Below are 16,050 nucleotides of genomic sequence, written 5' to 3'. Positions count from 1 at the left end.
ACAGAAAAGAGTCTCAGGCTTCCTAATCAGTATCTACCTACGATCACTTACCTGATGTTCATTGCTGAGAGAAAAGATACTTCTGTCCGAGTAGACTGGAGGTCTGAACAACGTTGCTTCAGTTGTCATTCAATTAAGGTATGTTGTCTTAATAGTTGAATCAGAAAATAACCAATCAATAAAAAAACCAAAAAAAAAACCCTCTGTTCTTACTCAGTGGTTAGTCCTTACTAAAACCATGAACCTAAATTAGGATAAAATGAATTAGAAACTGACGAGGAGCTCTTTCTCTTTGTTTGATAGTCTCACACAGCTGGCTTTCACTGAGCAATGGCTGTCAATAGAAACTCACGAGGTAACCACATCCCATCTCTGGTGAAAATATGAGTAAGCTCCACTCACATACCGAACAGTCCTGCAGCCTACTTTTCAGGTTTTACATGGGAGCAGTGACGCATGTCTTTTTGTCGGTTGTTGGACACTCCTCTGCTCATTGATGGAGCGGAAAAGCAGCTGACGCTGTAGGTTAGACTTGGCAACACCATGGAGACTGTAGGCCACGGAATCTGATACACCGTCACAACAATCGCATCTCAGTCTGCCAGGCATAAATAGTTAGATGGCTATGAACACGGGGTGGAATAGTGATTCACTAAGGCCCTAAAAGGATTCAAATGGAATGAAAATAAATGCTGAAAAATATTAGTAGATTTGTGTTGGGTGAGTTAGCAAAGATCAAAATCATTACGTGGCATTAGATGTTTAATTGACTTATTACTCAGTTAACTGTGACTGTGCTGTTATTGTTTGCATTCATATGTCAGATGCTCTACTGATGCACTTTTTAATCCTCACAGACTAATGGCCAAGTACATGCTGGATTTCTGCTATAGTAATGGGTAATAATACCTGACTCAGCATGGTGACGTCTGAAGACTTAGTAGTATAGATATTATCTTTAAATAGCACCAATAAAACTATCTGCAGATTCCAGCTGGTTAAATCTGTTTGTGTGCAAACCGTGTGAACTGATGTTCCGAGGAATACAAATTCCCCAAAATCAGCTCTTGATGGAACAACATGATATTTCAGTACCAAAATCGAAGCTTCCTATCGAAGGCGCCCAACTGCATAACTAACAATATCATGATATACTGTTTATTGATATTACAAAAAAATAAAACTATATGTAGGCCTACCATGATGGAGCATTGTATCCATATCACATTGTCAACCAATTTTATTGTTCTATAATGTGACACTGAAATGTAGAGAACACAAAATAACAAGGACTCACACTAACACTGTTCTCACAACTAAAAACACTTGAATGACACACATATTGTGTACCTCCCATGTTACAAGTGCATCATCGTATATATAATTTATGCACACAATAGGGGAAGAATCAGGTTAAAAAATTGTCTCCATTTTAGTTTTTGCCAACTTTGTGTGAGGTATTGAGGTAATATGAGGTCTGGACAGCAGACCCTTCGCTTTGAGGGCAATGAATAAAAGACTGAGCCCACTATAACCCCATACACATCTTAAATGCATGCAGGTTACAAAATGGTTGTGAGCAGTTCAATGTTTGAATGAAGTTATGAATGAGTATGTGGTTGAAAACTCCCCTCAATCTGTCCCCATTCTTTCTATATGAAAAAGTTGAGTATTTTAAAACAATATGAAGGAATTGAATAGCCACCATGTCCTAAATGAGCTGAACATGTTGTCGTTTTGATAAAATAGGTTGTTATAAGTGAATGCCAAAAAACACACGAGAAGAACTTGGCTTGAAAATGGTAATATGACCAAAACAAAGAGACACCGTGGCCAGATTTCAATCACAATTAGACTTTTGTTCTGGTTAAAGGAATATAGAAGAGTGCTGTTATTTGGGTAAATGGCCGCCCCAGCTCGATAGGGGGCAGAGTGGCGAAACCTCTGCAGCATGGCGCCTCTGCGGCCCATCCTGTGACACGGTATTTACGGAGCATGCGCACGGCGTCTCTTCCTTTTCCCAGTGCAGCGGAGTCAAGCCCCAATCTGTGGCTCCGGGCTCCTTCATAAGGAGACAAAAATACTGCAAATATGGTTTGTAATTCGTCCCAATACGTGTCTACATGTGTGCCTAAGACATACATCGAGCGCTGTGTGGTGTCAGACATTTAAAAACATGCTGCTGGTGTTCAGATGAAGATAGATTGAGTCCTGGTAATGCTTACCCCCGGTCTGCTTGAACGTGGCCTAATGGCTACCCTCACAAACTCAATGCTTCCTTTTTCCTGTAGAATATTTTTGCTGTGATATTTTCCTCCGTGCTTGACTAGTGGGTCTTTAAATTCACATCCCCCCCCAATTTCCATGTCCTACACCTCCGTATTAGCTCGTTTGCTGCTCGCGAACACTGCGTAGCGGTTGTGCTAACTCCTCGTTCATTTGCACTGGTCGAGCTGGCTAATGTTAGCTTGGTCTACCGGTGACAGTGACAGCCGAACCACTGTGGACAAAGTACACTAACGTGAAGCTAGCTTCTGTTTCTGTATGTTTTATCCCTGATGCTAAGTTGATGCGTGTCCTCTTGCAGGGTTTTGTTAAAGTGGTGAAGAACAAGTCCTACTTCAAGAGGTACCAGGTGAAATTCAGGAGGAGGAGAGGTAAGACCCCCTGTGACAGTCTGAGCTCAGTGACATTTCGAAAGTAAGCTTAGTGTCATTTTTAAATACTTTTTGTGTGTTTCTTCCAGAGGGAAAGACTGACTTCTTTGCCCGCAAGCGCCTTGTCGTACAAGATAAGAACAAGTACAACACACCCAAGTACCGGATGATCGTCCGTTTCTCCAACAGGGACATCTGTTGCCAGGTGAGCACACGCTGAGATTACACAGCTTTTACCTGTTGACATCTTTGAACTGACGGTATGTTTATGTGGCCTGCAGTACGCCAACAACAGAGAATCAGACGAAATAAATTGTAAATGGTAGTTTCTGAGTTAATTTAAACATGGTCAAATCATGATGTGGAGTTTTTCCCCAATTGTTTCACACAGTCGAATGCTGCATCCATACATCAATCTGAACTGCTTTACCATGTATGGTGTACTAGAAATACTCGTCATCAGTCGAGGGCTGTTGCAGTCCAGATCAACATGTGTGTGCTTTTAAATTGATTGATTGTGATTGCATTGCAGATCGCCTATGCCAAGATTGAGGGCGACATGATCGTGTGTGCGGCCTACTCACACGAGCTGCCAAAGTACGGGGTCACCGTGGGCTTGACGAACTACGCAGCAGCCTACAGCACTGGTCTGCTGCTGGCCCGTAGAGTACGTACAGACATCTGTTTACATACGTGATATCATATGACCCTTAACTTAAGTGCGTTTTCATGGTGAATGGCCTTTTGTGTTCTAATCCAGGTTAACCTGAATGAGAGAAATTCTGCTGTACCGGGTGACTCTTTTTTCGCCCTCAGCTGCTGAACAAGTTTGGCCTGGATAAGGTGTATGAGGGCCAGGTAGAGGTGACGGGCAACGAGTTCAACGTGGAGAGCATTGACGGTCAGCCGGGCGCGTTCACCTGCTACCTGGATGCCGGGCTTGCCAGAACCACCACAGGCAACAAGGTGTTCGGCGCTCTGAAGGGGGCTGTGGATGGAGGCCTGTCCATCCCACACAGGTAACCTGTCACAGTAGAGTTGATGCTGTTCTCTGCTATGTGAGAGCAATGAAGTTTCATTCCAAAATAGGATTTGGTTGAAAAGATTTTCGTCTTTTTTTGTTTTTTTACGTGACACCTTGAATGCAATGTGTGTTGGTCAGACTGGTGGAAACACTTATAATTTATAGTGTTTGCGTCTTGCATTATAGAAATCTTCAATGTTGCTTCTTGGTGCTTTGCTTTGGGAGACTTTAATTATCCAGAGTCTTCGTTAATGTTATCAGTCGCACCTCTGAGTTTCAAACTATTGAGTCAAAATGTTTGTGACAAAAGCCTTTTAATGCAGGCCATCTTTTGACAAGCTTTTCTTTTTAAATAGTTTTGTTATATTGCACAGACGGCCTGTCTCATAAATTGACTTGTGGTAATGACAGCCGGTGAGGTTTGATATTAAAATTGTAGTGCAGTGAAGAAATGGTTCAGTTGGTATTACCTCACCTGTCATGGTGATGTGGATGTAATTCAAGGCATGTTTCTGTGACCGCCTTGACAGATATTGAGCTATGGTCTGTTTAATCGCGGCGGTGTTGTTTTTAAATGCATGAAATATCTAAATAGAGGCTCTCAGAAAATTGTGAACGCTTGAAGAGGGTTTGAGTAGGAAGGGGGTTGTATAAAGGGATCCGAGCATGTTGAATGAAAGTTACTTGAGTTTCTTGCTGCTTGAAGAGGCCCCCCCCCCCCCCCCCATCCTGTCGGATGTCTTCCAGAGGTGCCAATTAGGACACTCATAGTTTACATGTTGGCTTCATCTGTGCGCTTGTACAATGAGTGAAATATCTGGTGTTGCACTTAAACTCTCATTTGGCATGGCCGACACGGCATCTGATTTGTGTTGCCCGTAATTCAGAGGAGATGATTCAAAGACACAATTTCTCGTGGAAAAACTGCAAGGACATAGTACTAAAACATGCATTCAGTTAGCTGTGAAATTGAATGCTAGTTGTCCGGTTACAAACGGATCCGTATGGCAGGTTCTGCCACCGAGCATTAATGAACAACCTGCAGCTGACTACACTGTGCACCACAGGGTCAGTGTGGTGGATCTGCCTGGCCACATGTGGAGGCGGTCCGGCTCGTGTGACTATTGACTCTGAACAGCTTGCCTGAATGCAGAAGACACGATGAGATGTTGTCATTATGAAGCTGGTGTAGTTGCCCCATACAGAATGTAATGCTGTTTGGATAACACACACGGGAGTTGTGCGCACCATGATGCAGTGCTGTGTTCATTGTGCCTTGATATAAAGTCACACGGCTCTGCTTGACTATTTTGAATATTGTCTATTAAATGCTTACTGAACCTCCTGGGATTAACCTTTTTTTTTTTTTATTCCCCCCCCACAGCACCAAGCGCTTCCCTGGCTATGATCCAGAGAGCAAGGAGTTCAACGCTGAGGTTCACCGCAAGCACATCATGGGCGTCAACGTGTCCGAGTACATGAGCTACCTGATGGAGGAGGACGAGGACGCTTACAAGAAGCAGTTCTCCCGCTTCATCAAGAACGGAGTCGCCCCCGATATGGCAAGTCGTCTTTACGCAGCGTGAAACTGTGCTGCATCTGGATGGTAGACGTGAACCAATCAACTTGTGGTGGAAGAGCTTCTATCTATCAACTGATCTCATTAGTGGCAGATTACATTACATTACAGTCATTTAGCAGATGCTTTTATCCAAAGCAACTTAGAATTCAGAGTCTATCACATTTCTACACCGTAGGCACAGCTACGGGAGCACTTTGGGGTTAAGTGTCTTGCTCAAGGACACATTGACATGCGACTAGCAGAGCCGGAGCCGGGGATTGAACCGCTGATTGAAAGACGGCCCTGCTATCCACTTAGCCACAGTTGCACACGGCTGCTAGTGATTTATCAGAAGAAAGATCTCGAGTCATGGCACAGTGATCAAGGAAAAATACATAATTACCCAACAATTAATCTGGTTTTGGTGCTTGTAATAGATGACGCAGCTTGCACTGTTAAAAATAAATAAGTGTTGGATGTTAAAAAACAGCTTAAATTCAGCCATAGCCCTGTGTAATTGGGCAGTGGCTCCATTTGTCCCAGTAATTCATGTTTATTAACATCATAATCCCATTGACAGAGCTTCATCTAAAAACATTCATTCTCAAATCTTTCCAGTCGAAGGGTTTCATGTTTTTGTGACTCTTGGGCCGTAAGCAACACCACCTGGTGGCACAAGAGAGGAGCGAGATTTAACGATTGTCTCTGTAGAAAATGCTCGGTTCAAGATTTACAAACGGCCTCTTTAGACTGCTTGTTAAATCTTGGTAATTGTAAATGACCACAGAAAGAGCTAACAAGTTTGAAGCTACATGAGAAATGTTGAGTAAATCTTAATTTCTTGGATATGAAACTTCAAATATTTGCATCTTGAGTGAGTGAAGAATGAATTGCACCCATAATTCTGATGACTCGTCTTGTCTTTCTTTCAGATTGAGGGAATGTACAAAAAGGCTCATGCTGATATTCGCGAGAATCCAATCCACGAAAAGAAGATCCCCAAAGAAGTCAAGAAGAAGAGGTGAGAAATGCTGATGTGTTAAAATATTTGTTTAGGCTTGTTCTAAGATCTCACACCAGTTTGATTAAAAGTTGGGAGTAAAGTATTCAGTCTGAGCTCTTGAATACGGCAACTCTGCCACATGGCCGTAGTATAGTACAGCTTGGAATGAAAGTTAAGACTTATTCGGACACCAGGAAAGTACAACAAGACTTGCAACTGTTAAATACAAAAAACTGCAAATGCTAACTGTGCTTCTTTTTTGTGTGTGACCTAGGTGGAACCGTGCCAAGCTCTCTCTGGCCCAGAGGAAAGACCGCGTCGCCCAGAAGAAGGCCAGCTTCCTCCGGGCGCAGGAACAGGAGGATGCAGACTGAGGCGTCGGTCTGCTCCGTTCCTCATGTGGAAATTTGTTCTAATAAATCTATCGAAAAGGAGTCACGTCCTCTTGTGTACTTTTTCATATATTGTATTGTCATTTATTGGCACTGTCGGGGGTTTCTTGAGCCCCTTATTATATATATATTTTTTTATAGGAAAGTGTTGTGTAATTTAACCACTTGATGGCATCGTGGCTTATAGGCTGATGTGCTTGTATGAAGAAAAAAAAAAAAGCAGTCATGAAATAATTTCTGCAAACTGCCGTGTTCTAGACAGAAGTTGTCTATTGAGTGAGTTGAACCAAAGGGTAAATCAAGAAGTCAAGGGCTCACTAACTACTACATGGTGCACTGCAGAGGGTTAAGCAAGCGCTCACTATTCAGACTTTGTACAGTTGAGTCAAATTTATTGATGTCAGTCACGGTTTCAGAGAAATTGCACTTGCTCATTTTGCTCCACTATAATAAAGTTAACTTAAGATATAATATGAAAGGTGACATTCATTGACAACTGCTTCAGGATAAAACGTCAGTTACACGTCGAGATGAATAAATACGGGGAATCATGTACTTCTGTCTCCACGGTGGAAAACAGTCCAATATTTTATTTCAAAACGGAAGGGAAGGAATCAGTCTTTGCCCCCGAACGCTTTCCCATTTATTAGGAGTCTTTAGTGTGAGAGATTTTCTTCCATAGTAAGCTCTTGAGATTGTTCAGAATCAGCGAGTGCTCAATTTCCATCTGTTCAGCTGAACCTTTCAGTGCGATGCAAGCGTACAGCTGCTTCTCGAGCTCCTCCCTGACATCGGACGGGGCGCCTCTCAGGATGTAGTCCTTGAGCGCCTCGCAGGCTTTGGCCAAGTTGGGCCTGGTGACCTCTGGTGTGCAGCGGTGCTTGGTGAGATCGCAGGAAGTGAGGCAGTCCGCCCCGTAGAGGCAATCCTCGTCCGCATCGCAGCGCTGCTGCCTGATGTCTTCTTGGAAGATGGCTTCGGGAACGATGTACCGCGCGTCCATCACCTTCAGGTCGTGCCGGTCGTTGTAGCCGAAGCTGGTGGCGCTCACGTCGCACATGAGGAAGCTGCCGAAAGTGCCGTGGAAAACGTCCTCGACCAGTTCCAGCAGTCCGATGGCGATCTTGGCTTTGTGTGGCCAGGAGGGGGTGAACCACTGGTCCATACTGCGGCGCACACCCGCAGGAATCCACACCTCGATGATCCAGGGAAGGCTGATGCCGTACAGGGGGGAATGTGGCACCTTCTCCATCACGTACAAGTCTCCACAGAAGCCCAGTAACTTGGGCGTGTGCTCTCTGTCTTGTAGGACTAATGCCAACAGGAATTCATTGAGCTGCAGCAGAGCCCACGTGGAGCGAGCCTCGGGCAGCGAGATGTGACCGTCTTTGTTGGCATCCGTTATCGACAATACTTGGGTTGCCAGGTCAGCAATGTTGGCCTGATCGCCCACTTTAGCCTGTAAAAGAAAAGGAAAGAAGCTTTAAGACAAACCAGAGCTTTTTAAGTTGGACTCAATGCTGGATTATATTTGATCTTGTGTTTGAAGCTACAGTTGGTGACTTTTATCAAATATATCTTTATTATATCTGCTCAGACGGTCACTTTGTCCTGACAGTAGCACACGAGACCGATAATCTGTGATAAAATCAGGTTCCTCTGCCTTCTTTTAATGCTCCTAATGGCTTTTTAAAGATTCTACCACGCCTGCAAAGAAAACAACCAATCAGAGCCGAGGAGTCTCCAACGCAGCCGTCAATCACTGGTCATGAACGCAGCGCTGTTCAACAATTATATCACTATTCTGTTACTGTATTGTCTTATTTCTCGCCTCAAATGTTTTCAAAAACATACTTTAGTTTACTGTTCAGCTGCTGTGGTGGAAAAACTATACAATAGCACTGAGTGAGTCCTATAACACTGAAATAAGGAATGAGTATTTATTCCCTGCGCAGAGAAGACTCAATCATCGCACTGTGTTGTCTGTGGGATGGAGAGAGTGACCTGTGTGCAGTTTGAGCACATCTTTTAAAAGGTCAGAGCATCAAGAGAGAAGGGGGAAGGTGTGTTTCTACTCTACACATTTTACAATAGTACCTGCAATAAAACATTTACGACAGATCCTAATCTGTCCATCCAGTGGTTTACTACCTCTAAACTGAACATTCTGTGATTACTGTCTGCACTCCCTACATCAAAGATACGACTGATCTAATCTAAACATTCCACAAACACTCCCTTTCAGATCCTTCCTTGAGAAGGAGGTTAGAGCAGACATCCCATATAGGTTTGTCAAACATTGAATAAAGCAAAGAAGAAAAACCACAGTAGAACATTATTAAGCACAATGAAATGTTCTATCACACTGTCAAATGAGAAAGATTGTGACCCGGCCGCCATGTTGAAAATGACTAGAGCCAACTTACTCATTTTACAGCTGAAAAAAATACACTAAAATATGTTTCTGATAACATTTGAGGCGAGAAAAAGTAAATACAGAATCAGAATCTCGATTCGTATCTGATCGTAGCTGCGTGGTTTCACAGTTTGATCGGAGTTCAAGAGCTTCGCGAGCAGTGATTGGCTGCTGCGTCAGAGACTCCTCAGCTCTGATTTGTGGTTTTTCTTTGGGCGCGGTGGAATCTTCCAAAGCCAATTAGGAGCGCTGAAGAGGGGGAGAAACCTGATTTTTATAGTATCTGTCAGGATGTAGTGACAATTTCAGCAAATATGACAAAGTTGTTTTGATTTAAGTTACCAGCTGCAGCTTTAACGAGGGCTTCCTGACCTTTAGGTGGTTGAGGATCATCTCTCTGAACTTTTCCACAGAGGTCCCCTTGGTGGGCTTGTTGAAGGCCGAAGTCTCCTTCCTCGGCTCCATCTCGCTTCCCAAATCGTAATGAGGAGCCTCCTCCATCTGGCACTTAATGACACCCTCCAGGTCTCCCCAGCTGCCAGAGTACACCTAAAATAAACAGCGTAGGCCTGAGGTGCAGCTGGATTCACTACAAGCAGACTGGGAAGGAGTATTTGATAAGAAATAAAAAGACTGACCTGGCTTTTGGGCTTGGCAGTGAAGCACTTCCCCAGATAAAGCGTGTCTTTCTCACAAAGGCTGCTGCAGGCCGAGCCGTCGATGACTCCTTTCCTGTATTTATCACACTGAAAAATACAATGGAAATGTTGGTAGGCTGCATGTCAGGAACTGGGGGAAAAAAAGCAATATTATCAAGCGGCAAGAATATAGGACATACAGTATGTAGAACACGGTGTGGATGGGTCGGCATACTCACTATTGAATTTTTACAGTCGTGCCCACGACACAGCTCTGTGTAGGACGAGTACTCGACATACACTATCCAGCTCCCCACAAACACGGCCAGCCAGGAAAAGAACAGGTACTTCATATGCATGTAGGACAATTTGGCCTGTTGGAAACAGATTTCAAAGGTTTCTATCACTCAATTACATCATATATTAAGGTTCGGTGGTAAATCAGTGTTCTAAATGAAATACTCCGTCCGATTATGCCCATACAAATGATAAATTATTGGCAGTGTGGATGTTTCAGTGCATTAAACTGGCCGGGGTGATCTGAGGCCAGACGGATAAATGGATTTTTCAGACGAGATGAGGGGATGAGAGTCATGCTTGTTGTTAAAGGCCCGGTTCATCAGTCCCTTCTTCTTTCATGAGCAGAGCTCACAGTGAGCCCTGACAATGAATTTGCATTTCCTGTGCAACCCCCCATGGAGCACTTTGGCTAACATCTCAGGATCACTATTGATGAAATGGAACATATGTGCTCAGCGTGTGTTCTGTCAACCTAACCTAAAAATATCAAATCTTTTAAAGATTAGAATACAGGAGCCAATATGGCAATCTTTTAATTGATGTTTACAGTGAAGTCATTTGGTCTGTGAGTGTGGGAACGGGCCAGTTAGTGGAATACAAATGAGCTCCCAAGTGAGTTGTGTCACTGAGTACATCATTAGTGCATTTGCCTCTAAATAGGTGCTCAGTAATTAACAGTAAATGGTGTTTGCGGTCTGGCACAGAAACAGTGGAACATTTAGAGCGACTCCAGCCTCATTACCTTGTCTTTTGATTTTCTTTCTAATTCCCCCGCTGATGAATACAGTCTGCTTAGATCAATAATGGCAGTCTTCCAATTGGAGAACAGGAGTTTTTAACAGTACTTCCATTATGGATTCTTGCACACACACACACACACTACTTTTACTTTCTGTAACACTCTGTGCTGCTTCATCTTCATCTTTCTGACAACTTTACAGTTAAATGTGAAATAGCTCATTGGTCACTCTTTTCCTATGCACTCAAACTAATAAAAAAAAGCAAACTTAGAAGCACAAGATGTTTCTTTTCAGTGTTGACAAAGAGATTACATTTGTATGTGTCTCTAAATGGATTTCCCATCCATTTTGTGCCTTTGACACCACAGATAATACAGAAAGAGAGCTTTCAGACAGCCTCTATATGTCACTCTGTAATCTAGTTTCTCTCCAAGCAGTGGTCCTTAATCTCATGTTACTCTATTGTTTTTAGGAGGAAGCATGTCAGTATATTTTCCTGCCATTGCTGTCCGGGCTGTAGATACCAGTGAGGACGTAGAGGTCATGTTTTCTTCATTATTGCTGAGAATGTCTTTATGTTCTTCTCTAATTCTGAGAATTTAACAACGTGAGGAGTTTACACTCTAGTTGCACAGGATTTGTATTTGAAGGCTAATTCTGATCATTTTAACACTTAATATCTTCAAACCTGCATTATTTTACATGTGGCCACTTGGGGGCAGCATCACAGCCTGTCAACATTACACTGACATATTATCGCCATAGAAAATCGGTGAATGGGTTACCAATTTACACATCTGGTCACCTGAAAGAACTAAGTTCAATATCCACTCTCCTTTCAGCTGTTTAGTCTTTAATCATTAGTAAGTATATGTGTCCTTAACTGTTACATGCATTGCTTTGTTTACCAGACCGTCACTAACCATACATAAGGGTCTTAAAGAGACAGGCACTGAAACGGAGCGTTTCAGACAGAGGACGAATACAGACAGACAGTATAATAAATATAAAGTGTTCTTTCTTTACTTTAAAGCATGTACATATGTTACAGTAGAAACCCAAAATACATGTATGAACATAAAAATGAGCATGATATGTCCCCTTTAAAGAAAGTAGAATTATGATACAGAAAATATGATTTAACAGTTAAGTTTAGGAATACAATTATTAAAAAAGAAATCAGTACATTTCACAAGCTTAATTCTTTTGAGTTGCACTGGAGTGATTAACTATTAATAATTAGTTATTAATTCAATATTAGTATTTCTAAAATCCCTGAGTACAGTCAGTCACATCTTTGATTCCGATCCGCCGACAGCTCCTGTGTGTTTTCTGGTTTACGGTCTTCAACCAGTCTACAAAAATCAAACATGTTGTGTTACATTCACCTCTATACATTTTAGATTACTCTCTGACAGCTGATTTTGCTGTTAAGGAAATAAGTCCAATTGACAGATACCTTTATTGTACATACAATACAAATCATCTCTCAGAAATGGTAAATGATCAAATGATCACTGACAAGCAATTTAACTCGTGCGATTTAAAAATAGTTTCTGCTGCTTTATTTATTGACTGGTTCACTTACAAATCTGACCGTGCTGGCCCACAGGAAATGTAAAAGCAGTGACCACACTAGTGCTGCCAGTACCTCCTTATTGATTTTTCCGTAGGTGAAATGCATCAACAGCAAAAGCATTACGGAAATAACACTCTGTGGGGAAACAAACGTATGGTTGGCCTTTTTCTAATCGACATACTCTGTGGCTTTCATTTCAACTCTGGCCGATGCATTTCTATCTGCGGGATTATGTATTGACCCTTTGTGAAGGGAGAGAATTACACAAACATGGCTAATGAGGTGATATTGATTGTGGCTGCTGTGACAGCTATTAATTAGAGACTGACTGGGAGCTGTGGCCATGTGCTGAGGTGGGTGGAAAGAAACGGTCTGCCTCGATCTGGTTGAACTCCCTCCTAGTCTGCATCCACCCACAGCCCTGTTGGGGAGCCTGTGTGTTCAAACCATCTCAACCCCGAAGGTTCAGTTATACATGCAAAGACTCAAGCGCTGTACGGTTACAGCGTGCAAGCTGATGTTGAACCACTGAGGCAGAGAGGAGATTTAAAGCTGATCAAGAGCAGCACATTACTGTTCTGACACTTGGCTTTTTGCAGCCTGCACACCATTCATCCATTATGTATGATTATAAAGCTATCCCTCAGAGGCTGCCGGTTAATGGGCCACTGTGCAGAGCCGAGAAAGACATGATAACAGAAGATGGACGGGGCGAGGGGAGTGAATAACAGCATATACCCGCAAATAGTTTGCATGACAAATATTAAAATCAAAAGATACGGCATGCTGTTTGTGCATGAAATGCTGAGGACAACCTGAGAGTTATGCACCAGTAGCATGCCTCTCCACTTGTCACAGACTCTCTGAAGGAAAAAGAAAGAAAGAATGCCACGCTGTCTGCACAGACACTACAGAGATCTGAGTCATCACAGTCCAGACAGTAAGCAACCCCCCCCCCCCCCCACACACACACAAAGCCCACATATTTCCATGCTGACTCAATACTGCGACAATAACACATGTGAACATTACTTTATCAGCAGTTGTTCTGTCTGTCATGGTGCTGTGAATCTCACATCAAGAGCATGGTGTTCACACACAAGCGATGCAGGCAAGGACTGCAGCTCCCTGTGGGGAAGCCCCCTCCCAGATCTGAACCAAGAAGTGCATTGTGCAAAATATCCCAATAAGGCTTCTAACGATTTACCTCCCAACATACATTTGGTCTGATTCAACATCATCTCAGTTTGTACTGGAGTGTATATTTACAAAGCCTCAAAATTGACGCTGATATCAGTGAAAAAGTTGGGTTATGAAAATGTTCTTTAGAACTTTATCTTTCCATCTCTGCTATTGTGAATGCATGTCAGTGTTTTTGTTTTGTTTTGGCATTAATATGCAGAAAAGGTTGTAGGACAAACAAAATGTCAACAATTGGCAGTTTGTGCAACTTGAAATTAATAAATGAATGTAATTAATGGCCATGGAATTAAAGTTGATGCTGTGCACTCACCTGGAGGATATATGTTAGACATCATCATAGATTTTGAACTTATTCCATGCTGAAATGCTCCCTTTTGGGGCCATTTTTTTACTCATATTTTATTTGTACAAACATTATGTAACTAATATAGGTTACTTTAACCCTCATCCAACATATTTACAATGCAGGGACTACCAATCCCCAGAATAAACTACTGTAAGAAACAGCCATCAAAATGATAACTCTTTTCCTCTCAGTTATGTAAATAATGTCATCTGCATATAAAAAACAGATTATTATAATTTTAGGGTATTAATGTTAAATATAAAATGCAGGAGATTACCATGTACAAGGTAATGATGTGAACATCAGCGAGAAAAACTACGACAAGGAGCCTTTAAATAGAAATGGAAATGATAAAAAAAAACTAGTAATGTGTACATGACTTGTTGAAATATTGAATTGCATTCAAAAAGTTACATTTTTGGAACGAGCAAAGCTCTTAACGTCATGAAAACTGTCTCAATGGATGTCACAGCATTAGATAACTACTCTAACGTTTTCAATAGGCACTACATGCTTTCACACACTTTGCCTTTAAACGGTGTCTTTGAACTCTGCAGCATGACTTAAAGACACAAGAGACAAAATGATCTTTGCATCACCTTTGAAGGATGAGCACGAACATTCTGTGTTTTTCTATATCTGTACAGATATAGAAAAAATCTGCATATAGGAACAAGACCAACATTTCCCGCTTGCAGGACTTGTCAGCTCTTGTATTTCAGTGGAAATAGCTTCTCTACAGGATCACAGGCTGACACTTCTTAAGTTGTCACCGGAAGGCTGAGGTGGCCTAGAAAACGGAGCGATGCGGGTGGCTGTCCCTGGAGACCGGCTGTTTCTCCCTCTATTTCACTGCACTTGACAGTTTTTGTCTCTGAAATGCATTGGGGGCAGGCGGGCAGGAAGCACACGCCAGCGGCTCAGATGAGACCACGTTCGACCAACATTTGCCAAATGTCTCAAAGACAAACAGCAGAGAGCTCGAGTCAGAATGGTGTGATGACGCAGCCGCAGGGAGGCACTTTGAAACACTTGAGCCAGCCGGGGAATGTGCTTTCTATCAATTATCTAACCTTAAATGTGGGTTCCCGAGACCTCCACGTGTCATTGAGGGGCTTCCCTAGCAGCAGCGTTTAATTTTACTTATGAGGAAAGCCACAGTGGAATTCACCTAATTTCACTCACATCAAACATGTTACATAATGTTCTTCAACATCTTCCGAGATGAGGAGAACCAGGGCAGCAGCGCCATGTCATATGCAGCTCTATGATTTTATGTAATCCAAGTGTTCTGTGGTACCCCGAAGAAGGACTAAGGAAACAGTGAATGACTCATGTCATAAGGCGATACTAAAGTTTTGCAGCCGCAGATACAGTCTCTTTTTAATGTGACTGGCTGTACCAGCACGATGTATTATGGATGTGGTTGCTACAGCAACGAGGATCAGGAGGATGGTTGAGCCGTCGAGCATCAAGTGACTTTATGATTCTGTGTGGAAAAGCCTTTAACAGTGATTCCTGCAAATTGCCACCAATCGATGTGCGAAATGAAGGTCAAATGATAAAGTAGAACAGGTGAATGAATCAGTCGCATCGCGGCTTATCTACAGCTGACATCTGAGTGTATACAGATAGAAGCTACTGCGTAAACAGACCCGAGGGGTCGATTCCCAGTTGGACACCAGAGTGAGGAGGGATTTCCCAGAAGCTTACCTGGATGTGCAGCGGCTTTCTGAAGAGCCCCCATGGAAACAGACCTCTTGCCATGGCAAATGGAGAACATCTCACACAAGCTGTCGAGGAAGGAAATTCGGCGCACGCTTCGCGCGGTGTCGGGCAACGCCTATAGGACGAACCCTGGACATTTCCCGAGTATGAGACATTACTAATTCTGTCGGCAGCACCGTGAATGATGCGTGTTTGGAGGCGGCGACGCGCGGCGGCGCCAGACCGAGCTGCGCCGTCGACTGCAGCGAAGTGAGGCTCATATTGTCCGCGATCACTCCTCGGGGCGTTTTGACCAATTACAGGAGGAGGATGGGGAACAGTGTGTAGCCTTCAGTATATATGTTTTCATGTAAAAAGATGGATGCTGAGTACAGGCACGCTGGGGCTCCTCCAACAACAAGCTTCATATAGCCTTCATATGAAGATCTGTTTTCCATAGCAGATTAGTTTATATGTTTAGGTG

At 42.9% G+C, this 16,050-nt stretch overlaps 3 protein-coding genes across 5 annotated transcripts in view; 1 reads left to right on the top strand and 2 right to left on the bottom strand.

Annotated features, from left to right (window-relative positions):
- The window catches only part of evi5b (ecotropic viral integration site 5b), a 31,217-nt gene extending 28,854 nt beyond the window's left edge, over positions 1-2,363 (bottom strand). The window contains exon 1 of the mRNA XM_076079204.1: positions 2,226-2,363. The gene's annotated coding sequence lies outside the window, so the exon portion shown is untranslated. The remainder of the gene's footprint in view (positions 1-2,225) is intronic.
- rpl5b (ribosomal protein L5b) lies at positions 1,949-6,679 on the top strand. Its single transcript, XM_076079211.1, has 8 exons — positions 1,949-2,094; positions 2,588-2,657; positions 2,747-2,862; positions 3,190-3,324; positions 3,474-3,676; positions 5,066-5,243; positions 6,175-6,263; positions 6,520-6,679. Exons 1-8 carry the CDS (start codon positions 2,092-2,094, stop codon positions 6,617-6,619), a joined length of 894 nt encoding a protein of 297 aa, XP_075935326.1. The 5' UTR covers positions 1,949-2,091; the 3' UTR covers positions 6,620-6,679.
- A 604-nt stretch (positions 6,680-7,283) lies between these two features.
- On the bottom strand, positions 7,284-15,626 carry dipk1ab (divergent protein kinase domain 1Ab). 3 transcript variants are annotated; one of them, XM_076079206.1, is made up of 5 exons: positions 15,573-15,626; positions 9,931-10,065; positions 9,692-9,799; positions 9,426-9,602; positions 7,284-8,096 (listed from the first exon to the last, which is right to left on the bottom strand). In XM_076079206.1, the coding sequence occupies exons 1-5, from the start codon at positions 15,624-15,626 to the stop codon at positions 7,284-7,286; spliced, it is 1,287 nt and encodes a 428-aa protein (XP_075935321.1). The 3 variants fall into 3 exon arrangements, with proteins under 3 accessions (XP_075935321.1, XP_075935323.1, XP_075935322.1); XM_076079208.1 differs by lacking the exon at positions 9,426-9,602; XM_076079207.1 differs by lacking the exon at positions 9,931-10,065.
- Positions 15,627-16,050: the final 424 nt, after the last annotated feature.

This window comes from Anarhichas minor, unplaced genomic scaffold, assembly GCF_050575085.1.
Source record: "Anarhichas minor isolate MPS153535 unplaced genomic scaffold, ASM5057508v1 ptg000071l, whole genome shotgun sequence".
Taxonomy (NCBI): domain Eukaryota; kingdom Metazoa; phylum Chordata; class Actinopteri; order Perciformes; family Anarhichadidae; genus Anarhichas; species Anarhichas minor.
Note: the sequence above shows the minus strand (reverse complement) of the source record. Positions and strands in the feature narration are given on the sequence as shown.

What these genes read in the sequence shown, in the direction of transcription:
- rpl5b (XM_076079211.1), top strand. An exon ending in GGCCTGTCCATCCCACACAG is followed by an intron (nt 3,677 to 5,065) that starts GTAACCTGTCAC and finishes CCCCCCCCACAG; the next exon opens with CACCAAGCGCTTCCCTGGCT. An exon ending in AAAGAAGTCAAGAAGAAGAG is followed by an intron (nt 6,264 to 6,519) that starts GTGAGAAATGCT and finishes TGTGTGACCTAG; the next exon opens with GTGGAACCGTGCCAAGCTCT.
- dipk1ab (XM_076079206.1), bottom strand. Translation starts at nt 15,626, where the DNA reads ATGGCAAGAGGTCTGTTTCCATGGGGGCTCTTCAGAAAGCCGCTGCAC. An exon ending in GAAAGCCGCTGCACATCCAG is followed by an intron (nt 10,066 to 15,572) that starts GTAAGCTTCTGG and finishes TGTTTCCAACAG; the next exon opens with GCCAAATTGTCCTACATGCA. An exon ending in TGATCCTCAACCACCTAAAG is followed by an intron (nt 8,097 to 9,425) that starts GTCAGGAAGCCC and finishes TTTCTTTTACAG; the next exon opens with GCTAAAGTGGGCGATCAGGC.